This window comes from Physeter macrocephalus, unplaced genomic scaffold (genome assembly GCF_002837175.3).
Source record: "Physeter macrocephalus isolate SW-GA unplaced genomic scaffold, ASM283717v5 random_1374, whole genome shotgun sequence".
Taxonomy (NCBI): Eukaryota; Metazoa; Chordata; class Mammalia; order Artiodactyla; family Physeteridae; genus Physeter; species Physeter macrocephalus.
In genome coordinates, this window is record NW_021146206.1 from 1 (window position 1) to 25,000 (window position 25,000).

Below are 25,000 nucleotides of genomic sequence, written 5' to 3' on the forward strand. Positions count from 1 at the left end.
CAAGGAGGCCAACAGGATTTTGGCAAACGATCCAGACCCAGTGAGTCCTGGAGGGGCAGGTCCCATCTTCCCCTGTAAGTGACTTCTCCATTCAGGCCCTGGCCCTTGGCGGCCGCCCCTCTGAGTTCCCGGCCCGCCGGGTGGGAAGGGAGACCTGCCGGGTGTGGACAGTGGGCCAGTGCCTTCTTCAGGAGGGTCTGGATCTCCTCGTGCCTCTCCCGGGCCTCCTCCCACAGGTCCTGGCCCAGGCCCTCCCAGCTCAGAGAGGCCACCTGCAGCCGCATGGCTGTGAGCTTCTCAGCAGGGAACTCGGACGCCAGGCGCTGCAGGTAGCGGTGGAGGCGGCGCTGGTCCCCAGGGCTGGCCCTTTGGGCCTTGTCCAGCCTGAGCTGGGCCATCAGGTCCTGGCAGTCCATGTGGAACCAGGTCATCTGGGAGACAAGAACAGAGGGAGATGGGGGTTCTGTGAGGACAGGGATATGCCTCTCTGAGCCAAGAGGCGGCTTAAAGAATAAATATAGCTAGACTGAATTAATACAAAAATGTCCAATCAGTGTTAGGGCCTCTCTTAGCACAGCTGTGATTTTCTCCACTGCTGATGACGACAATATTTCCCTTTCTTCCCCAGGGAACACCACCCTCCGTTACCCACCAGGAAACAGTCCCCAGCACCCTTGGGATCTTCAGGCACAGTCTTACAGACTTAGGGGCCAGCAAGGACTCACCCCTCTCTGGGGCTGTTTCCCCCTCAGTAAAGTAGAGGTTGTGATACATAATCATGAAAATTTGAGTGCTGAAAATTTGGATTCTCAGACTGTATGAACCCTTCATAAGTGGTGCTGAGGGAGGAGTCTGGCTAATATTTATTGAACACTGACTGTTTGCCAGGCTCTGTGCATCTCATGTAGGATCACACTGAACCAGCAACCCATTTTACAGAGGAGGAAACTGAGGCTCACACACGTGAAATCACTTGGCTCAGGTCACACTGCAAGTCAGGGAGGAGCTGGGATTCAAACTCAGCTCTGTCCAGCCCTCAAGAGGGTATCTTCCAAGCACCTCCTTGCACAGGAGAAACTGGCCCGGGCAGGGCCCTGCCCTTGCAGTCACACAGTGAGACTGTCAGCCAGCCCAGGCCCGGAGGCCCCCTCACTCTGGCCGGGCCTCTGCCGCATTTTAGGATCCTGCCTGTCCCCACTTCACCCACAAAATGTCTGCAGGCTGCAAAGGAGCCAACATGTTCCCAGCAGCTCGTGAAAAACATAATCTTTCTCTCCATTAATTTAGAAGCCAACAGCAAGCTGTTAGGCAGTGGGGATTGGAGAACGATTTTCTCCGAGGAAACCATCTTTCCGCGGATTAAGGGAACTTGTCTTTAGATAAATGGCTTCATATTTGCAGAAGCACACTGAGCTCATGGCTGGGAAAGGGCTCCATAACTCTCCGTTAGCGACACAATCACGTTATTATTATTTAGTGCCAAAGCTGCCGCATGCCTGCTCTCCACCTGGGGCTGAGCCCAGCACTGAGCCATCCTGTCTGTCCGTCTGTCTGTCTGGGACCAGATATTCCAGGCCAAGCTGGACAGAGGTGGAGAACACCTCAGAAATCATCTTGCCCCACCCCTTGCTGTGCGGAGTAAAATTCAGGGCCAGAGAGGAGAAGGGGCTGTCGAGGGGAAGAGCTTTCCAGGCTGAGGGAACAGCCAGTGCAAAGGCCTCAGTGCTGGAGCCAGTTTGCTTTCTCCAGGGAAGGCCGATGGGGCCGAAATCAGCTAAAATTAGTAAACAAGGGAGAGAAGCTTCCAGATCCCCTTAATCCATGAGGCATTACTCCTCCTACCACTACTACTAATGACAATAATATCGGTGTTAAAAATAACAATTCCAGATTTGAGCAAAGTCGGGTGTAGGGGCGGGGGGAGGGGTTACTTACGTTTAATTTAATTCTCACTTCTCTGCACTAGAGCCAGATGACCTGGGTTCGAATCTCAACTATGCCACTTCCTAGCTGTGTGACCCTGGGTAAGTGACTTGATTTCTCTGTTTCCTGCCTCACAGGGTTGGTGTGACCATAAAATCATACGTGAAATGACTAGAACAGGGCCTGCAGACAATAAGAACTCCATACGTAAGCACTGGTTATTATTATTATCATCACTATTCTTGACAAGGAGCTGAGGCCCAGGCAGTGAAGGCCACTGCTGAGGTCACAGAGCCCATGCAGGCATAGCCCTGACTCTAAGTCTCAGACCCTGCTGCTGTCTCGCTCTCTAACTTCTGAACAGCTGGGCGCGGGGGGTCCCTTCGCTGCCTCTGCCCACATCTACCTCCCTTGCCTGGGGGAGACAGAGAGTGGCCTGTCCTCCCAGTGCCCCAGGTGTGAGTTGACCGAGTCCCTCCCACTGCCCCCGAAGCATCTGCGTTCTTGGTGCCCTGTGTGCTGGGCTGGCCTGACAGCTGGGAGGCTGGGGTCAGGCTCTCCCCATGCTCCATCGTCAGTGGCCAGTGCGAGGGGCAGCTGAGGGCACTGGGCCCAGGCCAGAGGTGTGGGTTCTTGTCTCATCTGGGTTACAGCTCTCTCAGGCTGCTCCCTTGCTCCCCCTAGGCCTCAGTTTCCCCCATCAGAAAAACGAGGGATTTGGCTAAACGGATTTAGGAGGGGCGGGGGCTCTGAAGTCAAATCCTGCTTGACCAACCAGGCTAGGGGATGTTGAGAAAGCCACTTTCCTCTTTGGACCTTAGTTTCCTCATCTGTAAAATGGAAACAATGTTGGTGTCCCTCCCTCACAAAGATAGGATGAGAATTAAATCGGGCAAGGTATGCAGAGTGCTTTTAGGAGGGTCTGGCGTGGTGAACACAGTCAATAATGTGGGCTACCCCATAATAGTCATCTAACCCTCATCACCATCGTCATCACGTCTGCTTGGACACAAGAACTGCTTGTCATTTCCCTCCCCTTTGGAGAAGAACATAGCACATGGACACACCTGGGCTCAAATTCCAGCTCTTCTTTTCTCTAGCTGTGTGGCCTTGGGCAAGGTGCTGCCCCTCTCTGGGCCCTCAGTTTCCTCATCTGTACAATGGAGCTGGTCAACCTTGCCACACTGGGTTCCAAGAGATGACAGATGCAAAGTAATGGAGCTACTCTTGCTTCCTAACTCACCTCTGCCCATGCCCCCGACCCTTGCCTCAGTAGCCCTACCCCCTCCTTCTCCCTCCTGGCCAAACGCTGGGTTCCTGGTGAGGACTGAGGCCTCTGTTCTGAGGATGCTCAGAGCAGCCTCTGGGCCCACCCTCAGCCAACTGTCCCTTCCTTCCTTCCCCAGCTGTCCCCTCCAACCCATCTGTGCAGGGAAAGGTGGGGCATGGGAAAGAGCACAAGAATGGTGCCATGGCTTGCTGTGTGACCTTGGCTAAGTGATGGCACTTCTCTGATCCTGTTTCCCTAACACTGCAATAGAGGGGTGGGATGAGATCAAGGTTCTGAGCCTGGTCCTGACCCTGTGCAGTTGCCTGCAGAGGTGTATGTGTGGAGGGAAAGTCTATGGCTTTGATCAGGTTCTCAGAAATCCCCAGTATCCTTTCCCTAATCCCAACGTTTAAGAAGCAGGTGATTTCCTTTGAGAGATGATATCCGGGTCACTGGGAGACTGCCTGTGTAGTGGGACAAGTTGGGGTCAGGGATTAGCTGAACCTGGTTTAAGGAGGGTAACTTAACCTTGCAAACCTTGTTTCCCTTCTGGAAAATGCAGGTAATGCATTTTCCCCCTCACGGGACTATGGAATGAAAAAAGCCTAGTGCTGTGCCTAGGCTGCTCCTGCCCCCACCCTACGTCCTAGGTGTTGCGGGGCGGGGAGTCTATGCAGGTGGGCCGCCAGGCTCACCTTCTTGCAGAAGTGGTGGAGGTGGAGCAGTGTCTCCAGGTCTGTGCGTTGCCGCTCGGCTGCCATGTAGAAGTGGGTCAGCTTAGCTTGGAAGGCCCGCTGGGTGAAGGTGAAGCCTGCCAGCTCCGGGAGCTCTGTTCCTCCCGCCTCCCTGGCCCTGGCTGCAGCTCCCAGCCGGGCCGCCTGCTTGCACAGCTCCAGGCCACGGCGGTACTGGGCCTGAGCAGGGAGGGGAGGGGTGTCTACTCAGCTCCAGCCTTACTACTGGGTTATGAGACTTCCTGAGCCTCAGTTTCCTCATCTATAAAATGGGAACCCAGGGTTTACTTTGCCTGCTGGGATTCTGCTTAGCGTCACCCTCTTCTGGCAAAATTCTCCAACCCCAGAGTCTGGGTTACAGGCTCCTCATCTGTGTCCCCACAGTTCTCCCTTTCTGGCTATTTCCCTGTTGCCCCCAGCCCCCCATCTTGTCTCCACCTTCCACTGGCCTGGAAGTTCCCTGAGGGCTGAAACAGAGGCTGAATCACCCTGTGCCCCAGGGCCCAGCACATCAAGGATGCAGAATCTCTCCCCCCACCCCAGCTCTCTGAGGCTGACTCAGTAGGGCTAGGGTAGGACCCTGGAATGTGTATTTTAAGAAACCCTCCAGGCATTTTGAGATGGGTCATCTTTGCACTTGGTAGTCAGGGAAGGCTTCCTGGAGGAGACAATATCTAAGCTGAATGCTTTGTGTTTCAAGTTGCTCTCCTCACTGTCTTGGGAAGCTTTCTTCCACTTTCCCGCCTCCGCAACTTTTCCCCAGCCGTGCCACCCCCATCTCCTGCCCTCTTCTATCTGCTCCCACTGCCCCCCTCAGTTTTAGAAACACACCGCAGCCTGAAGGAAGAAGTCCTCAAACTCTGCGTGGGCTTTCTCCACTGTCTCCAAGCTTCCGTCCTTGGGGGTCAGCACTTGCAGGCACTGGCTTCCTTCCTGCTCCATCCAGTTGCTGACCTGGGGCAGGGGAGGGAGGTTTGGACATGAGGGGCTGCTGAGGAGACATCCTTAGGCCAGTTCGCCGCCTTCCTGGGAAGCTGAAGTCTTGTCCTCAGTCATCTGGGGGCTGGGCCTATGCCACTGGCCTGGACTGAAACCCTCCCATTTCTGGGGAGGAGAAGAGACAGCTTGAGGTGGGGGTGGGGCGTGGTTCACACCATCCAAACAGCACCAGAGGAAGGTGCACGGACCTGCCATGAACTCCCTGTGTGAACTACGCAAGTCACTTCCCCTTTCCGGGCTTCAGTTTATTCAGTGGCAAAATGGGGTAGACGTGAGGATACAAGGAAGGACAGAGGGAGTAAAATGGCTCTTGATCCCATAAGCAGAAGTCTTCTTCGTATTCTGGGGTGTCTTAAAAGAGCATCACCCACTTTATCCTCACAAAGCCCCATGCGGCAGGCACTAATATTATCCCCCATTTAACAGGTGAGGAAACCGAGGCACTGAATAGTTAAATACCTTGTCTAGGGTCACACCGCTAGTAAGTGCTAGAGCCAGCATTGGAACCAGGCCGTCTGGTTCCAGGCAGACTGTGCTCCACGGCCCAGAGCATGAAGGGATGTGTTGGTTCTAGGCATCAACAGTTGGACAGAGTGGTGCCAGGTGTGGGCTCCAGGACAGACCCCCAGGTGTGCGACCACGGGCAGATGACATAATGTCTCCCAGTCTCAGTTTCCTTTTCGATGAGTAGGAGAAGTCCTAGCATCTTCCCCACATCACTGGTAAGGGATGAGGTTGGAAAGTGGTGATGGACACAAAGGCTCTGGCCCAGGGCTTGGCGCAAAGTTGGTGTTTAAGAAATGCAGCTTCTGGAGTTATGTCTTCACCTATCAAGCACTATGGAGTGCATGTCATGTGCTCCAAGAATGCCTGCCTGGTGTCGTTTCACCAGAGCAAAGCGCCTGGCTGGGGTGGGGCCTGGAGAGGCAGGAGCCGCCCATCCCCCCTCACGTCCCAGGGCGAGCCTCCTCCTCCTCTCTCACCTGGTGGATGGCAGCTTCCAGGCGGCCCAGGCGGACGCGGAGCTCCAGCCTCCTCAGGAGGTGGTTGGACACAGTGACGAGGACATGCAGCTGTTCATCCACGAGACCGTACAGGGCAGCAGCTTCGGCCAGATGGCTCCTGGGAGGCCGAGGATTGTGAGAGAAAACCCAAGATGCTGACCCCCTGTCCTGGAGCCCCAGCACTCCTGCCCAGCATAGGCATGCCTCCCCGGCTCCCACCAGCTCTGTGGCCCTGGCCTGGGTATTTCAGCTGCTGACTTGCTGTGTGAGCTTGGGCAGGTCCCTACACCTCTCTGGGCCTCAGCCTTGGCCTTCCGTGGGACTGGGAGGACCAGAGGACACAGCGAGAAACCAAATGACCCTCCCTTTCCCCAGGAGGGTATGAACCAAGCTGGAGAGATCTGGGTTCAAATCCCAGCCCTGCTACCTTCTAGTAACAGAACCTTGTGCAAATTTCTCAACCTTTCTGTCTCCGTTTCTTCAGCTATAAAAAATGGGGATAACAGAACCCATTTCACAGGGGTGTTGTGAGAATTAAATGATCTAACCCCTTGGCTCTCAATCCTGGCAGCACAATTAGAACCTGCTCTGGGAGCTTTAAAAATCTCAATGCCCAGGCCCCTCCCCGACCCACCAGAGTCCTGTTCAGAGTGTGGCCTGGGCCTCAGCGCTTTCCAAAGCGCCTCAGGCAAACCCGCTCTCACGCACTCAAAACACTTAACACAGTGCCTGGCCCACGGTGCTGTTAGCGCTTGTTAGTTCTTTCTTTTTTAAAATTAATTTTTATTGGAGTATATTTGATTTAAAATGTTGCATTAATTTCTGCTGCACAGCAAAGTGAATCAGTTATACATATACATATATCCACTCTTTTTTAGATTATTTTCCCTTATAGGCCATTACAGAGTACTGAGTAGAGTTCCCTGTGCTATACAGTAGGTCCTTATTAGTTATCTGTTTTATATACAGTAGTGTGTGTATGTCAACCCCGATCTCCCAATTTATCCCTCCCTCCCCCTTCCCCCTGGTAACCACAGGTTTATTTTCTACTTCTGTGACTCTATTTCTGTTTTGTAAATAAGTTCATTTGCTTATATGTGGAATCTAAAAAAATGGTACAAATGAACTTATTTACAAAGTGCTTGTTATTTCTATTGTAATGATGACAAGTGGCTGTAACACACCTCTCCACTCTGGCCTCTATTTTACAGATAGGAAAACATTTACACATAGGAAAACTGATCCTCCAGAGAGAGGTCCTGACTCACACCTTGGCAGTCTGAACTGGAACTCAGTCTACGGCCTTTTCTGCACATGATTTAAAAAAATGATCAAAGCCAGCAAGACATAAATGAAGGGGTGCAGATGGGATTTCAGGAGAAACTTGGGTGAAGGAAGGAATCTCAGGGCTTTCCCAACACCCCTCAAATCCCACCCCACCCTCCTCTGCTCTTGGGGTCCTTTAGAAGGAAAAGGAAAAAGAGGAGATGGAAGAAGAGCCCGTTTTCCTGGAGGGAGCCTTGCCCTAAGCCTCCTTATCTGACTGTAGCTTCCCACAGGTCACTGACCTTCCATGGAAGGGGTGAGCACCCAGGGTGCGTGAACGGGATGGAAAATGCTAGTCTGTCTGGCAAAGCGAGGGAGAAACGGGCGGGCAGGCAGGAGCTGCCTAAGAAACACGCAGAGGCTCACGTGGGACCACAGAGCTCCCTGGTGGAGCTGCTGGTGGCCAACGGTGTGGAGGGGCCTATGTTGGACCAAAGGGGCTTGGGGGCCCAGTCACTGAGGCAGGGGCATGCTGGGAAAGGCAGTGCCAGCCCCACCAGGCTGTGTGAGAGGCAGTGAGGACAACTCCACACCAAGCACCACCAGGGTCCACTGCTGCCCAGCGCTCACATCAGCATGAATCTCTCTGTGGGCAGGGCTCCGGGTGGTGTGTTCAAGATTCTGGGCTAGGCTGCCTGGGTTCAAGTCTCAGCCCCACCACATCCCAGCTGTGTGGCCCTGGGCAAGTCACTTAACCTCTCTCTGAACTTCAGGCTCCTCCACTGTAAAATGAGGATAATACTAGGATCCCCTTCGTGGGTGGTAATTAACCACATTAATATTCTTAAAGCCCTCAGAACAATGCTGTGTTCATACTAAGTGCTATTGAGAGGAGGAGGTTAAATAAATAAAATGTTCTTGGAAGCTTATGCAAACTTTGTAATTGTGTTCATTCTAACAGAGATAAAATATATACAACTACTGGCTGATTTAATTACTGATTTGCACCTCCACCCCACTCCTAAATTTAAGAAAATTGGTTCTTTCTAGGAATGCGTATTTCTTGCTCTGTGGTTCTGTGACCCTGGCACACCACGAGGTTCCCCTGGCCCCTGCCATGAAGGGTAGGGCAGTGCAGGGTTAGTGCTCAGCTGGTCTGGCTGTTACTTCCCTTCGCTTAGCCTCAGGTATCCATCAGCCAAATAGGAGGATGTGAGCCTCACGTGTTCTTCTGAGGAATAAGAGGTGGGCTCTTAAAGGGGCTCAGCCCAGTGTCTGGTCAGAGAGCGTCTTTGGTCCATGACAGTGACCAGAAATGGGGGTGCTGTCCTCTGATGCCTGGGCTGAGGAGGGGCAGCAGAGAAGGGACTTGCCAAGGTATAGGATGGGGGCCCGTGATCAGGCCTCAGCCCAGGATATGGGCCCGGCAAACACCCCATCCTGGGCATCTTCAGAGCCCACCCTATGTGTCCCCTCAGCGAAGTGACCCCAGCTCTGAGTCCCAGCCTGGGGAACAGGAGGGGGCGGGGAAGGAAAAGCCTGGTGTCCGTACCTGACGTCCGGGTTGAAGTTCAGCCTGCTGCCTTCCTGTCGCAGCCTGGCCAGGGTGGCTCCGCCTTCCCGCTGGAGGCCCAACAGGCCTGGGTCCCTCAGCACAGCCTCCATCAGCTCCTTGGACTTGCTCAGACACCTGGAGGCCTCCTGCCAGGGTAGGGAGGTAGCCTGAGGCTCAATCCCCACTTTCCTTCTATAACCTTCCAGGGCTCCCCACACCCCAATCACGCCTGACTCCCCCAGTTTGGCGTTCAAGGTTCTACAGAAAGTCTCTCCTTTCTATCTCTAAAACATCTCCTCAAGCCGAGCTTCCTCTCATCACCGTGGCAACCTCACTGGTCCAAGCACCATCATCTCTTGCTGGGACGCCCATCTCAGCCTCTTCACTGATGTCTCTGCGGCACTCTGGCTCCCCCTGCAGTCTGTTCTCTGAATGACAACCGGATGGATCTCAAAGTGCCAATCTGATCATCCCAGTGCTGCTGCTTAGAACTCTCCAGCGGCTTCTCTGCCCATTTAGAATCAAATCCCAACCCAACTCCTCCCTGATACAGCCCCGTGGATCCAGAAGATCCTCTCGTTCTATCCTCCCCTCCCCCACTCTGTTCCACACTGGCCTCCTTGCTCTTCCTGAACAGACCAAGCACAGACCAAGTCCTATGGCTCCGTCTCATCCTTCAAGGCTCAACTTCTATACCCTCCTTTCCCATTTTTCTCAATCTTACTTTCACAGCATTCAGCATCACTTGTAATGACATGTTCATTTCCGTTTATTTTTTAAATTATGACCTCTCGCACTGTCATGAGCCCCATGAGGGCGGGGACAAGTCGATTTGCCCCAGGCTGGGTCTCCAGGCCGTGACACATGGTGACTGTCCAGTAAATATCGGTTGAATGAATGAATGAAAACAGAGCCCCTTCACTGAGCCCTTGGTCCATAAAATGAGGGATGTGGTATGGTTTCCCCACCTCAGGCTCTTGTCTCACCTGCACCCCTCCAGGGGGGTCACCCTTCTCAAACTCCTTGATGGAAGCCTTTAGCAGCGAGGAGGCCTGGCGGAGGTCAGCAAGGAAAGGGTCCAGCTTCTGCAGGAAAGGAGGCCAGAGTGGGGATGTTAGCCTGGGCCAGTGAAGGGGGTGCCTCTCCCCTCCTCCCACCAGGAGGACACGCGGGGTGGTGGTTCTCAAACTTTAGCTGCATCAGAATCACCTGGAAAGTCAGTTAAAAAGCAGGCTGCTGAGCCTTCCTCCTGAGTTTCTGGTTTAGTTTCTCTGGGGTGGGCCCTGAGAGTGTGCATTTCTAACAGGTTCCCAGGTGACACTGATGCTGCTGGTCCAGGGACCACAGTTTGAGAACCACTCATGCTGGGAATGAGAGAGAAAAAGAGAAGACAGGCCCGACCTACTCCCAGGCCTGTGGGAGAGGGAATGGTAGGAGGGGGTGAGAGGGCAGGGGTAGAGGACATCCTCTCCGGGTCCCACTTCAGCCCAGTTCCACCACTTACTAGCTCTGAGGCCTTGGGCAAGTTTCTTAACCTCTCTGTGCCTCTACTTCCTCTTCTGCAAAATGGGATCATTTCCCTATTTCCTGCCTTAGAGGCTTGTGGGAGGACTAAATGGGTTTATTTGTGCCAGGCACTTAGAATAGCACCAATACTCATCCTCATTATCAGTTTTATATGCTGGCTCTATAGGTAAGATTTCATTTAAAGGGAAGGTTTTAAAGCAAAACTATAGCTCAAAAGCCCCTGGATTAATTGGAGGCCTCTGGAGAGGGGAACTGGGGGCCTGTGGGACAAATAGGAAAAGAGATGTTTTCAGTATATACCCTTTTGTACCATTTGAATTTTGAACACAGGGTCTATTCAAAAATAGACCCAATCTTAAAAAGAAGAGCACCAGGCCGAAAGCAAATAAGCAAACAGCCACGTTAGACTATAGACCAGTGGTTCTCCGTGGGTGATGGTTTCGTACCCCAGGGGACGTTTGGCAATGGCTGGAGACACTTTTGGTTGTCATAGTTTGAAGGATACTATTGTCAGAGTGGGTAGGGGCCAAGGATGGTGCTAATCACATGACAGTGCACAAACAGGATCCCCCAGAAAAGAATGATCTGACCCCAAATGTGAATAGTGCTGAAGTCGAGCTGCCCTGGTCTAGAGAAAGCCCTGGGCGGGCAACTATGGGCACTGGTCCCAGTGAGGTTTAAGCCCAAAAGCTCCTGTGTGTGGCTGTGGAAGTTGTGTCCATCCTATGCATTCTCATGTGTTAAATTGGGCATGAGGTGCTCCCTTGCAGTGTTGCGGTGAGGAAGGACTGAGGTCACACAGGAAAGGAGCCCAGCCCTGGAAGTTTCCTTACTTCCTTCCTCTTACAGGAGGGAGCATATCTGCCTCCCTCACCAGACCCCAAGCTCCCCGAGTTTTGTGTGTCCACAAAGCAGATGTCTGTAAATTTATTTGCAGTTAACACTAACATCACTCTTAGCATGTGCCAGACACTCTTCTAAGCTCTTTACACACATTAACTCAAGCCTCACATCAGCCCCATTTTGTCATTGAGGAAGAGGGCTCTGAGAAGGTGTATCACTTACCCAAGGTCACACAGCAGAGCTGGGATTGAAACCCAGGCCTTCTGGCCCCAGAGCTTGAGCTCTTAGTCACTCCACTCTGCACCCTCATTATAAACACTTGTTGAATGACTGTCTTTGAACCTGATAAGTTCAGTGGATCCATGGGGCAGGACGGTGAAGGGAGAAACAGAAGGGGTGAGGGTGTGGGGTGAAGGCTGTGATGGTAGACACCTGGAAGAATTGCACCCATTCACCGTGGCAGTAGGGGAAGGGGCCCTCCAGGGCCATGGGCAGCTGGCTGGGGTCCACGTGGTGGCTGAGGGCCTTCAGTGAGGTCAGCACCTCTACCTGCAGACAAAGAAGCAAGTCAGAAGGACCAGGGGACTCAGTGTAGAGACAGATGCTTGAGAAGGTCCTGCCTAGACCCACGCCCCAGCACCACTCCGCTTCCCATGGGTAAGGCTGGCCCTGGCTTTAAGAGCTGCTTTCTGGGCAAGGGATCTTCTCTGGAAACTCTGACAAATCAAAATTGAGAACCAGACCCTGGGTAAGGAATGGAAAATAAACAGCATTCATGCTGCCACTCTCCTAGCCTGTGCCCGAGGCAGACATTAATCAATCACGGAACTCCTTCCTTCTGAGCTGGGCTCTTTCCCAGCACAGCTGTCCAGGCAATCAAACAAACCGACTGAAGCTGGCCCATGCCATGTAACTTCTTTGTAATCATTGTACTGTTCTCTGGAGACCCATCAAGGTACTATCTTCTTGGGGCGGTTGAGAAAGGTCACCAAATCCTAACAGTATCCCCTAAGATACGGAGCAGGGACTCGGTGACCGCATCTCCCAGGCAGTGATGCTTGAGGCTTATGCTCTGGATGGCTCCAGATACCTAAGCTTGGCATGGGGAGAATTCTGTGGCATTTTGGAGCCCTTTTTTTTTTTTTTTTTTTTTTTTTTTTTTTTTGGTATGCGGGCCTCTCACCGCTGTGGCCTCTCCCGTTGCGGAGCACAGGCTCCGGACGTGCAGGCCCAGCGGCCATGGCTCACGGGCCCAGCCGCTCTGCGGCACGTGGGATCCCCCCGGACCGGGGCACGAACCCGCGTCCCCTGCATCGGCAGGCGGACTCGCAACCACTGCGCCACCAGGGAAGCCCTGGAGCCCATTTTTCATGCCTGGTATTTAAAGTGTGGTCCACGGACCAGCAGCACCAGCATGACTCAGGAGCACGTTAGAATGCAGAATCCCATCCAGAACTACTTAATCAGAACCTGCACTTTGACAATCCCCACGAAATTCATAGGCACCTAAAAGCTTGAAAAGTACATCTCTAGTTTACAATGTGCCTCTTTGCTAACCAGGAGGTAGAAGGAGACCTTTAAAATCATTTCCTGAAACAGGGCAGAGGGCAGGGTGTCCACGTTCGTGACTATGGTACATGGCACTGATTAAAGGGAGCTGCAGTGCTCTTTCCTGTGAAGTCCCGAATCAGCTTAGCAACTAAGTTGGAGATGCTGAGAGAAACTAGGGAGAGAGATACAGGAAGAGCCAGGTGAGGTGTGGAAACGGCCCCTCTAGCTTGCTGTGTGGCCTTGGACCTCAGTTTCCCCATCTGAGAAGAAGGGGGGAGGGGTTGACAAGATGAAGCTTTCAAGTGGGTTTCATGCTGCGCGCAGCTCTCGATCACGTGGTCGTGCCCACCGGGAGCTGCTAGGGTTGCCAGGGAGAAATCATTCTGGGGCTGATTTGGCAGTGCTTGCCATGGGGGCTGGGCAGAAGAGTTGTAGCATCCTGGACTCGTATCTAATGGACCTACACTTGATTATTTCAGGGCCTCTCCTAGCTTGTGAATTCTACCATTCTTCACCCCAGCTCAGCTCCAGCCCACCTCCCCTCCGCCTCAGCCGATGCTGCCTCCCCCTCACCTGGAAGTCAGATAATGCCTCCAGCTGGAGAGCGGCCTCCTGCTCCCCCAGGAAGAGCATAGCACGGATGGAGGTTGGGACCAGAGCCTGTCAGAGAGAGTCATTTCAGAGCTGATCTGCCTAGGCTTTCACTGAGCCTCCCGGCTAAGATGTAGGCAAATGGGCCACAGGGATGGGGTGAGGGTTCCCCATGGCTGGGACCCTTATGTGGTATGGAGGGCTCGGATCCTTATTTGGAGGGTGAGTCAAATGACTTATTGGGAGTCACTGGAAGTCAAGAGAACAGCAGGTCCAAGCTGGACTGCAAACTTCCCAGGTGCCCCACCCCCTCTGGGTCTCAGTTTCCCCATCTGTAAAGGGAGAAGGAAGAGGAAGAGGGGGTGGAGGTCATGAGGTGAGCATATGCCAAACTTCCATTTATGCTGCTGCCCATACTGGTGAGTTAGCAATCTCTTCCCTCCCCCATTCTCAGTTCATGAGCTAAGCCTAAGCCAATCAGTATGTCACATTCCCCTGACACAGAGATTGGCTGATGGATGGACAGCTGAGCGAACCTGGGCTAAGGAGACACAAAGAAACTTTTGCTGAGACTTCTGGGAAAGAATCACTCTTTCCTACTGGACTTAAATGAAAGCCCATATGAAGTTAGAGCTGCAGGGAACCACACTGCCACCAAGAGGGGGACCTGGCTGAGAATGGCACTCTCCCAGGAGAATGGGGCCAGAAATAGGGAGATAGAAACCCGATCTTGGTGGCAATATTTGAGCCCCTGAATCAAGCCATACCTGAAGTTGCATTTAACTCCCGGACAGTCGAGTCAGATAAACCAATGAATGACCTTTGTCTTTAAGCGTGGCTGGGCTGGGGTTTCTGTTATGTGCAGCTAAGACTCCCTACCTGGGCTCCTGGCCCCAGCTCTGAGCCGCTCAGGATCTGTGAATATCCTAAGGCCCCCGGTGCTCCCAAGACTTGCGAGGCTGAGGCTGTCCACCTCCCACTCACCTGGGTGGCCTGCAAGGCACTGACCAGACCAGGATGTGGGGGCTGTTTCCTGGCATCAATCACGACCGCCAGCCCCTTGGTTTTATCTTCAGGCCTGTGGGTGGTAAACAGAATTGGCAGTCTTGCTGGATGAACTAGGGCCCTCGAGGGGGAAGGACCTAGTGGAAGGTGAGGGAAACTAGCTGCTAGAAGCCTGGATTTACTGGTGAACTCTTCATCCCATGGGACAAAGTTCCAGTGCCTCCCTGTGCCCCTGACACACACCACTTCCAGGAAGCCCTCCATGATTCTTCTCCAGGCAGAGTCTGTTATTCCCTCTTCGGTGCTCCCACAGTACCTCACACAGCTCTCTCTTACACCCTAATAATCATGAACTATAAGCTACTATCCCAGTTGCAGTAGGAGTCACCTAACCTTCATCCACCCCTTTTGTGTGGGCAGGAGGTTCACTTTGTTCAAGAATCCAATTCCCTCCCTATAATAATGTCCTCTCTCCACCAGGGGCTGGTTTCTGATTGGTTGAGGCCCACAGTAGACCCAATTCCGCTGGCCAATGATTGGTTTAGATATGGAACATGTGACATTTTCTGGACAATGAGATGTGAGGGGATGTTTGCTGGGGGCTTTTGGGAAAGATATTTTCTCCTTTAAAAAGTTCTTACAAAGAGATATAAGGCAGAGACATAGACTGATACATTTCCTTAGCAGGTAAGACATTTTGAATTGGAATTTGTTACTTGCAGCCAAAACACCCTCATGGGTTCACAGTGCACTTTTCAGTGATTACCTTAGGATTTTCCAAAGTGGCCCAATTGCAGGACTTGTTAACATACCAATTCCTCACCCCCCACCCCCGCTCCACCCCTCAAGAAATCTGTCCAGCAGGCTGGGGGTGGAGCCAGGGAGTCTACGCTTCCAAGTGCCCTGACCATTCAGCCAAATTGGGAAAATAACCCCCAACCGCCTTCAAGCCTTACAACCACCCAGTTCATAGACGAAACCAGAGGTGGCCAGTCGGGGGTGGAGCTATGGCAGTCACCTGGGCAGGCTGTTCCACCTCTCTGGGAGGATAATAATCGTGCGGGCTTCAGGGGGCTGTGCTGAGGACTGATGGATTCATTACTGTAAAGTACTCAGGGACTGCGCAGAGAAACAAGCATGTCAATGTCTGCTGTCATCACTATCCTAAGGGGGAAACTGAGGTACACGGCGGTGCCATAGCAGACAGTGAGAGGAGGCTCTCGGAGGTGAGGCCAGGGCTCTGACTTCGTGCCCCACACCTCACCTGCCTCTCGCTATGCCCATGCTGGGAGAGAGATTTATTTCTCCACCTGCCTCCACTACCAGTCTGGATGCCCCTAGAGGTCAAGGCCCAATATAGGAGTATCTGGGTCCCTAGCATGGCCCAGCATGAAGCCTGGCCCAGGGCAGGTGGCCAGCAATGGAGTGGAGAAGCCAGCCCAGCATATGAGAACCCCATGCATAGTTCACACTGCTCCTCACCCCCACCTCTTGTGACCATGCTTGGTCCTCAGAGCCCACTTAGTCATCCCCCTTTTTCAGGGAAGCCTCAGAGAGGGGAGGTTACCACCTACAGGTAACACAGCAAGTTGGTGGGATTCCAGCATTCTGTCTACCATGCCACTTAGCACAGAATGGGGGTTTCCATCTCCTCCTCAGACCAGAAAAGCCACTCCACTTTGGGTAAGAAGAAAAATCTCAGTGGCCAGCAGGTGGTGGTGATGGCTCCTGTGGGGTGGAGAAGGTTCCAAAGGGTTCCATCAGTCCATCCACCCCCTACCCCAGCAGCAGAACCTCTACGTTGGGATCTCTAGCCACAGTCCCAAGCAAACACCACCTCTGAGACCGCTCTGGCTGGGGGCTGGGACTCAGAGGAAAGATGGTGCCTCTTCCCCAGCCAGTCCAACATGAAGTCTGAATGGGGGCGTGGAGGGAAGGGGAGGTGTTAGAAATCAGCCTGATCACTCCACTCATTCATTCTTTTACTCTCTCACTTATTCATTCATTCACCCATTCACCTTTTCCTTCATTTGTTCAACAAATATTTATAATTCATATGCCAGCTCAATTATCACCTCCTCAGAGAAGCCTTCCCTGATTTCTCAATTGAAATTAGCTGCCCCCCACCCTCTTCTCACTCTACAACAGTGGCTCTCAAAATGTGTCCTCAGCCCAGCAGCATCAGCATCACCAGGAAACTTGTTAGAAATACATGTTCTCAGTCCTTATCCAGACTTAGTGAATCAGAAACTCTGGGGGTAGGGCCCAGACATCTGTTTTTACAGACCTCTGGATGATTCTGACGCCTGTTGAGTTTGAGAACCACTGATCTACAACATCCCTGTTTTCTTCACCACATTAACACCTGTGAGAGCTGCTTGTCCATGTCTGTTTCTTGCACACCATCCACCTCCCCCGCCAGCCTGTGAACGCCCTGATGGCAGGGACCAAGTCTGTCCTGCTTTCCCCCCAGCATCTGGCTCAGGACCAGCTCTGGAAACAGATGACTGGATGGAAGGATCTCTCCATCTGCTACCTGGTGCTGGGCTCTGGGCTGACAGGTTGAGGGGGGATGGGGTGATCAGGCTAGCCCAGCCCCTTACCTGGGGATGGTGCACAGGTAGGAGAACAGCTTGGTGACCTCTGAGGCCGTGCACCATGGTGCCTCCCAGGGCCCCTTGGTGGTTGACACCAGAAGCAGGGGCCGCCCTGCCCTGTCCCGACCTCCTACAGGAGAAAGCACACACATTGAGAATTTTGGTGGAGCCCCCTCTACGGGAACCTGCTCTGTGGCCTCCAAGCCTTTGCCTGTACCAGTCCCTCTGCCTGGAATACCCTTTCTCTCCTCCCCCTGTGAACTCTGAACTCTTATTCACCCCTCAAGACCCAGGTCAAAAGCCACTTCCTCAGAAAAGTCATCCCTGAAACACTCCTCCATGCAGAGGCAGCCTCACCCTCCTCTGGTCACCCTCTGTACTGGGCAACCTGGGAAATGAAGCTCACGGAACGAGCTCTGGGGTCACACAGACATGGGTTTAAGTCCCAGCTTAAACCCATGTTTAAGGGACACACTGACTTGCTGTGTGTCCTCAGGCAAGTCAGTGTGTCTCTGAGTCTCAGTTTCGTCATCTGTTAAGTGGGGAGAATACAATACTGAACTTATGAAGGTATTTTGAAGACTAAATGAAACAGTTCCTGAGAAGCACTTGATACAGGGCAAGGGCCTAATAAACAGCAGTCGTTATAACAATCATCATTTCTGTCCTCATCTCAGCCCCCGTGTGGTGAGTGTGCAGCCCATGGCTGCCAGCTCACTATTTATTCTTGCTGACTTCCAGCCATGAGTTCTCCACCCACTATTTCCTGTTCCAGGAATCAGGACAGGGTGCTCCGTGCTCCCCACCGGGGTCAAGAGTCTGAGTCCCAGGGGGTCAGCACAGCCTGTCTTTGCTGTGGGGAAGGGGAAGTACAGGGGGAAAGAGTCCCAGGCCTCTGGAAACTGAGCCTGTCCTGCACCCTGGGCTCGGAGCCCTGCCCCCCAGAGTCACCTAATTCAAGGCCACCCTGCAATGAGCAAGATCTACTGCACGCGGGTACAACCCTCCACAGTGTATAAGTGTGTGAGACCCTTTGTAGCTCATGAAGCCTTGGACAAACTTAACCACCTTCACAAGTGCTGCCTTACACAGGGGTGCAACCATCTAGAGCATTCTTTCTTTCACATATGTTTGAAAATTTTTAAATTAAAAAATTTAAAAATCTACATTTGTATATACATTTTATGCAAAAATATATACATTAATGTATACATTTGTATATACACACAAATATGTATATTTGTACATATATGTGCATATATATGTATATATATATTTTTATATCCTCTTGATATCATGGGTTTGATTTTTCCTAATATTCATTTATACTAAATTCCAAAAGGAAAACATGTTGTTGGGGACAATATGGGAAATTTGAACATGAGCTGGATATTGAGTAGTATTAGGAATTATTTTAAATTTTTTTAGGTGTGCTTAATGACGTTGTGGTTATTAGGGAAAATGTCCTTTTAAGAGATACGCATTAAAATATTTACAGGTAAAATATGAAGATCTGTAATTTACTTTAAAATACATCAGGAGAAAAAAAAAGATGAAACATGCCAAAATGTTAAGATTTATTAAATCTGAGTAATGGGTATGTGGGTTTTCATTATTCTATAGTCTCTACTTTCCTCTATGTTTGAAATTATTCATAAAAGAAAGTTTTTAAAAAGTGAAATAATTAAACCATGAAAAAAATTACATAACTTGCAAAGTTAGAGATGTTTGTACATATCCCTCTGAAATCCTCTCAGAGCCATTGGGTCCCTCAGGTCAGGAAATGCTACATTATGTCCCTGGGCCCATTTTATTGATGAGGAGACTGAGGCATGGAGAGAGGAAGCAGCTTCCCCGTCTGCCACAGTACCCAACTTGCCAGTTAAGGTGGGGGTCATGCCTGATTCAGCCCTTGACCCTGGACCACACCGAGAGATGAGCTTTTGTCTGCTGTATTGGAGCTCAATCACAGCTCCAGTGGTGCTACTCCCCTGCTCTAGAACCTTCCATGGCTCCTCATGGCCTCAGGCAGAAAGCACAAATTTCTCAACCTGGCACTTAAGTCTCCCCAGGATCTGCACACTCTTCCAGCCTTATTTCATATACTTTGGGTTATGAGCTGAATTGTGTCCTCTCCCCCCAAATTCATATGTCAAAGTCTTAACCCCCTAATACCTCAAAATGTGACTGCATTTGGAGATAAGGTCTTTAAAGAGGTGATTACATTAAAATGAGGCCATTAGGGTGGGCCCTAATCTAATATGACTGGTGTCCTTATAAGAAGAGGAAATTTGGACACAGACACACATTGGGAAGACCATGTGAGGACACAGGGAGAAGATGGCCATGTACAAGCCAAGGAGAGAGGCTCAGAAGAAACCAGCCCTGCCAACACCTTGATCTTGGACCTCTAGCCTCCAGAACTGTGAGAAAATAAATTCCTGTTGTTTAAGCCCCCCAGTATATGACACTGTTAGGGCGGCTCTAGCAGACTAATACACTATGTCTCTCCTTGTCACCAGTGGCCCAGCTGGAATGGGTCATCTGTCATTGCGTAAATTAGCCTGACCCTTTCCCACCTCCCCACCTTTGTTCACACTGCTCCTTCTGCCAGAGGTTCCCTTCCCTGTCCTCTCTCCATCTGGTGAAACTCTCTTCAGCTTTCAAAGTCCAGCTGAGATGCCACCTCCTCCAGGAAGACATCCTCCCTGCCCTCTAGAGAGACCTTTCTCCCACCCCAGGTTCCCCCAGCAAACCTAGGCCTCTTTTAGATCCTGCAAGACTGAGGGCTCCTTAAGGGTGTTCACTGGCTCAAATTCTGTATATCCCAGTGCTCAGCACAGGACGGGAGCCAATAATCGATGTCAGGAATTGACCAATGAATAAATGGTCAGAGTAGGGCCTCGCAAACTTTGGTGTGCTAGGGATCTTGCTACAATGCAGACTGTGGTCCAGCAAGCCTGAGATTCTCCATCTCTCTCTAGCTCCACGTGATGCTGATGTATCTGGTCCCCAGACCACCCTCTGAGTAGCAAAGGGTTCAAGCACTCAGGACATTCCATACTGGGACACAGTGACCAGTTCAAGTGTCTGGTCCCCCCTCCAAGCTCTGCCTGGCACAGGGCTCTGCACACGGCCAGGGCCGGCTGAGCACACAGATGCTGGCTGAGTGCGCTGGAGTGATGGACAGCTGTCCACCTGATCTGCTTTCACCTGGAAGGCCCCTTTGCCCCAGATGCTGCCCTGTCTGACAGTTGGTGCCAGGAATACCATCGTTAGCATCTCAGCGCCTGGCTGGAAGCTGCGCTGTTCACATTGGGTTTTGATCTCAGGAAGAAATGGAGACAGCAGGTTGGGAGGTCGTGGGTGGTGTTACCCAAAGGCACTGAAAAACTTGTTGTACCTTCTGAAGCACTCACTCCAAGTGTTGGGGTGGGGGGAATGCTAGTAATTTAACTGGCAAGCAATTTAAAGCATTTTTAAAATATTGAAATATATATTTTTATATGAAAGCGTAAATATAATTCTTAATTATAAGAATTATAATAATGTATAGAAATTTTAAAGACAAAGATTTTAAAGATATGTACAGAGCAACTGAAAGCTCTGGGTGAGGTCTCAACCCCTGAGACCCTGTTCCCTCTCTTCTGCATCAGGGGGCTTTTTGTGAAAAGCCCTCTCCAGAGGCTCTGTGCCTGTGGTTGGCGGAGTCATGGCTCCAAAGATGTCCATTCTGGAATCCCCAGAGCCCGTGGATGTGCTAGCTTACCTGGCAAAGGGACTTTGCAGATGTCACTAAGGTAGGACCTTGAGATGGGGAGGTAATCTAGGCCTAGATTATCTAAGTGGGCCCAATCTAATCACATGATCCTTAAAAGTAGAGACCCTTTCCTGGCTTCAGTCAGTCAGAGAAAGCTATCAAGATGGATGAAGGGTTAGAGGGATGTGCTGTTGCTGGATGTGAAGGTGAAGGAAGGGACCACAAGCCAAGGAAGGTAGGCAGCTTCTAAAAGCTGGAAAAGACAAGGTATGGATTCTCCCCTAGAGTGTCTAGGAAAGAACACAGTCCACTGACACCTTGATCTCAGCCCAGCGAGATCTGGGCTTCCTAACCTACAGAACCGTAAGATATTACATTTATGTTTTTTAAAGCCACTGAGTTTCTGGTAATTTGCTATGACCACAATTGGAAAGGACTACGTAACTCCCAGCCTCAGAATGGGAGCAGTCAGTCATTCACACCTTAGTGTTAATTAGTCTCTTTCCTGAGAACAGATCTTTGTGGAAAGTTTGGAGCTGAAGGGACCTGAGGAGAAGAAAGGAGGCAAGGAGGTGAGGGAAAGATCCTAATGGGCAGCCTGGGATGCCTGTTTCACATGGATGGCCTGGAGCAGATCCTTATCTTGGAGCACAGACTTTGGGGACTGTTTCCGCTACAAGGAAACTCCAATGGAAGCAAAGAGACCAGTGAGGATACTACTGTAATCGGCAAGCAACTAGGCTGGTTTGGCCCTGGCTGGTGTGAAGTCATCAAATTCTGTATATAATTTGATGGAAGAGTTGACAGGACTTGCTAACAAATTGGATGTAGGGTGTAAGAGAAAGTCCTCCAGGATCTAGTGTTCTAGGAAAGACTAGTAGGCTGGGAAGGGTGCAGGGGGTTGTGAAATCAGGAGTCCATCTTTGGTCATGTTAAGTTAGAGATACCTGTTAGACATCTAAGTAGAAACATCAAGTACACGGATGGATGGACGAGTATGGAGTTCATGGGCAGAGTCCAGGCTGGAAAAATAAATGTGGGGGTTATCAGTGTAGAGACAACATTTAAAACACATATTCACCAGTGAGATGGGATGAGATCGCCAAGGACGTGAATCTAGGGGGAGAGGAGAAGGGGTCCAAGGACTGAGCTTTGGGGAGCCTCCAAGGTTTCCAGGTTAAGAGATGAGGAGGAGGCAGCAAAGGAGGCTGAGAAGGTGTGGCTGGTGAAATAGGAAGAAACCCAGGTGAGAGTAAAGACTGAAAGACAAGTTGAGAAGGCCTTTCAGTGAGGAGGGAGCAGTCATCTGTGTCAAGTGCTGCTGATGGGTCAAGGATGCTGAGGACTGAGAATTGACGATTGGATCTAGAAACATGGAAGTCATTGGTGACCTTGAAAAGACCTGCTCCAATGTCAAGGTGGAGGAAATACTCTGATTAAAGTGAGTCGAAGAGAGAATAAGAGGAGAGGAGGTACTGAGATACGGAGCACAGACAACTCCTATGTGGGGTTTTGATGTAAAAGAAAGATGAGCATAGGGGCCTAGAATGGGTCATTCCAAGCTGGGCATGCTCTTATGCTGATGGAAATGGTCCAATGGAGAGGAGGAAAGGTGATTATGTAGAGAAGAGAGGAGAATCTTGCCAGAGGGATGTCTTTGGGTAGGTGGGGAGGTGCAGTGCACCAGTGGAGGGACTGTTCCCTGTATCTGGAATAGAATGCTGAGGGGGTGGGTACCGATGCAGGTAGGTAACTAAATGGGGTGGCAGGAGTTTGTGGACTTTCCTTTTGATTGCTTCTACTTGCTCCGTGAAACAAGAAGGAAGGTCATCAGCTGAGAGCAAGGCTGAGGGAGGTGGTGGTGAAGGTCAGAGGAGGGAGCAGGTGTGAAATCGTCATTCAGGAAGGACAGTGGGGGCACCTTTCAAGGCTCTGGAAGAGTAACAGGATCCATGGGCACCAGTGGTACCCACTGGAGGCCAGTGATCAGGAATCAAATGGGCAACCAGTCGGTGTGGTTACGTGGATCTTATGGCTTTGTTCAGCTGTAAAGGTGCAAGGGGGGAAAGCAGGCAGAGAGTTGGATTTATCTGAGGTTCGGATTTCTCCAGGAAAGTACGAAGGCAGAAGAGAAAGGCAAGGGAGATGAGAGTGTTTAAAAGGAAGTGATCACATTGATGAGCCACGGAATGGAGGCTGGGAAGGAGGAAGTGGGGACATGATGGAGGGTGGGGAGGGACAGTGAAAAGGTGGTTGGATCAACGGGTTGAGAGTTCCGGGGGACAAAAGGGCTATTAAAATTGAGGTAATGTGTGATCTGGGAAGAGAGACATTGTAATGAGGGAGGGAGCAGTGAGTTATGGGGGACGGCCATGGGAGGAGTAGCTGGGGTAATGAGGACAAGATCGCTGATGAAGAGAAGGTCAAGGAAGGGAATGGAAAGAACGTCCATGTGGAGAATGTTCATTCACTCCAATATTTTTGGGCACCGACTATGTGCCAGGCACTGTTCGGGCACTTGGGACCCATCAGTATATGTTGCAAGCCAAACAAATTACAAGGGAGTAATTGTGGAAAGAGTGACATCGAGTCAAGTCCAATCTGCTTCCTCTCCTTCTCCTCTTACACAAGGAGCATGAGGCTCAGAGAGGGCAAGTGACTCTTCCAAGGTCACACAGGGAGCTAGGGGTGGAGCTGGAACTAGAATGAAGGTCTCCAGCCTCTAAGAACAGGGACTTTGATGTATAAAATCTGAGCTCTTGTAACATGACAGCCCTAAAAGGATCGTGAGATTCTGTGTACATTAATATGGGAATAAACAGCATGAGCTTCAACAATGATGACCAAGAAGATGACAGACAGTGCTCCCCAGGAGCTTCAAAATGACAGAGCAATGTCCCCACAGACATGTCCTGCAGAGATTTAGAAGTCTATGAAGTAAAACAGAATTGAAGAACAGTCAGTTCCCAGAAAGCACAGTGGTTTCTCTTGCTGCCAGAACTTTGCACATGCTGTTCCCTCAGCTTGGAACACCATTCCCACCACTTTACATGGATAACACCTACTCATACTACAGGACTGAGCTTCACATTACTTCTTCCACCCCAAGCCTGGGCCAGGGGCCTCATCTGTCCTCCCACAGCCCCCTGTACTGCCCCACAGTCACAATTTTTTTACACTGTATTGTAATAACCTGTTGAATTTTCTCCACCACTAGAATATAGGCTTCCTGAGGGCAGGCTTGGTTCCCTGCTGAATCCTCAGTGCTAAGCCCAGGGTGTGGCACACAGCCGTGCTCAATAAATGTTAATTGCAAAGATGAATAAATATTAAACAGGAGTGATAATGCTCTCAGTATTGGATGATGTTAATGCCCAACCAGACCCCTTCATCAGGCCAGAGCACCCATCCCCCAGAGACTGTAATTATTGGCTGTAAATTGGCTTAGAGATGTTCCCCTGTCTGAAGAATTGCCCTCGGCTGAACTGGATCATGGGCTCACCTGCATCCCCATCCCAGGATCAGGCTGCAGTTGATGACTGACAGATCCAGGGGTACAAAAGTCAGCCCCTGAACCTTAAGATGGAACCATCTCTGTGATGGAATTCATGCTCCGGGAACCGCCCCCCATCCCCCATCCCCCATCCCCCGCCCTGGGGAATCAGGCCACATCCAGGCTTAGCTGCTCCCTTGCCCTGCCCTGCTTCCCTTACTCCCCTTCCCCTGAGAGCAACCCTCAGTAAAATAAATCACTTTTTCAAGGATCCCTGTCTTAGGCTCTGCTTCTAGGGAACCTGACCTAAGACATCCAACCTGATGGCCTCACTGAAAGTAAGATGGAAGGATGGATGGATGGATGGATTGCTAGAAATTGCTTTAACCTCCTTCATTGGAAACCTATGGAATCTGAGTCCCAGGGAGGCTTGATCCGGAACACAGGCCTCTAGGACCTTCCCTGCCTCCCCTATACCCACCCGCATCTGAGGGTACTCAGGGACCCCAGCCCCATTCCCCATCCCCACAGCTCTCTCCCCTCCACCTCCACTTGCCCCTACAATCCCTGAGGACCTGGTAGGCATGCTATCCTGGAATGGAAGATCTCCATGCTCAGAGCCCCAAACCTGGGCTCAGGCCCTGGGGGCTCCTCATTCAGAGTGGGGCCTTTTTCTGGAGGGCATGCAGAAGCTTCTGGGAAGCCAGCCTTTTCCTTGGTCAGTGGGTCTGAGTCAGCGTCCAGGCCAGATGTTTTGGTCTGAGTTGTTCCAGCTGGGGACAAAAACAACAAAGAGTGTTAAGCAGAAGATGGATTTTCCCAGGGAAAATGTTTTCTCTTTCACATTCTAATAGTAACAGCTTACAATATTGATCTCCTTCT

At 51.2% G+C, this 25,000-nt stretch overlaps 1 protein-coding gene across 1 annotated transcript; it reads right to left on the bottom strand.

Moving 5' to 3' along the window:
* Positions 1–8: 8 nt before the first annotated feature.
* LOC102982528 (uncharacterized protein KIAA1755) lies at positions 9–24,891 on the bottom strand (the record flags this gene model as incomplete). The annotated part of the gene is made up of 11 exons (XM_028486408.1): positions 9–431; positions 3,889–4,107; positions 4,759–4,881; positions 5,910–6,048; positions 8,749–8,897; positions 9,738–9,836; positions 11,554–11,670; positions 13,246–13,332; positions 14,248–14,341; positions 16,872–16,995; positions 24,694–24,891. Coding segments are annotated over 11 exons (1,772 nt in total), but the record flags the coding sequence as incomplete, so codon positions are not given.
* Positions 24,892–25,000: the final 109 nt, after the last annotated feature.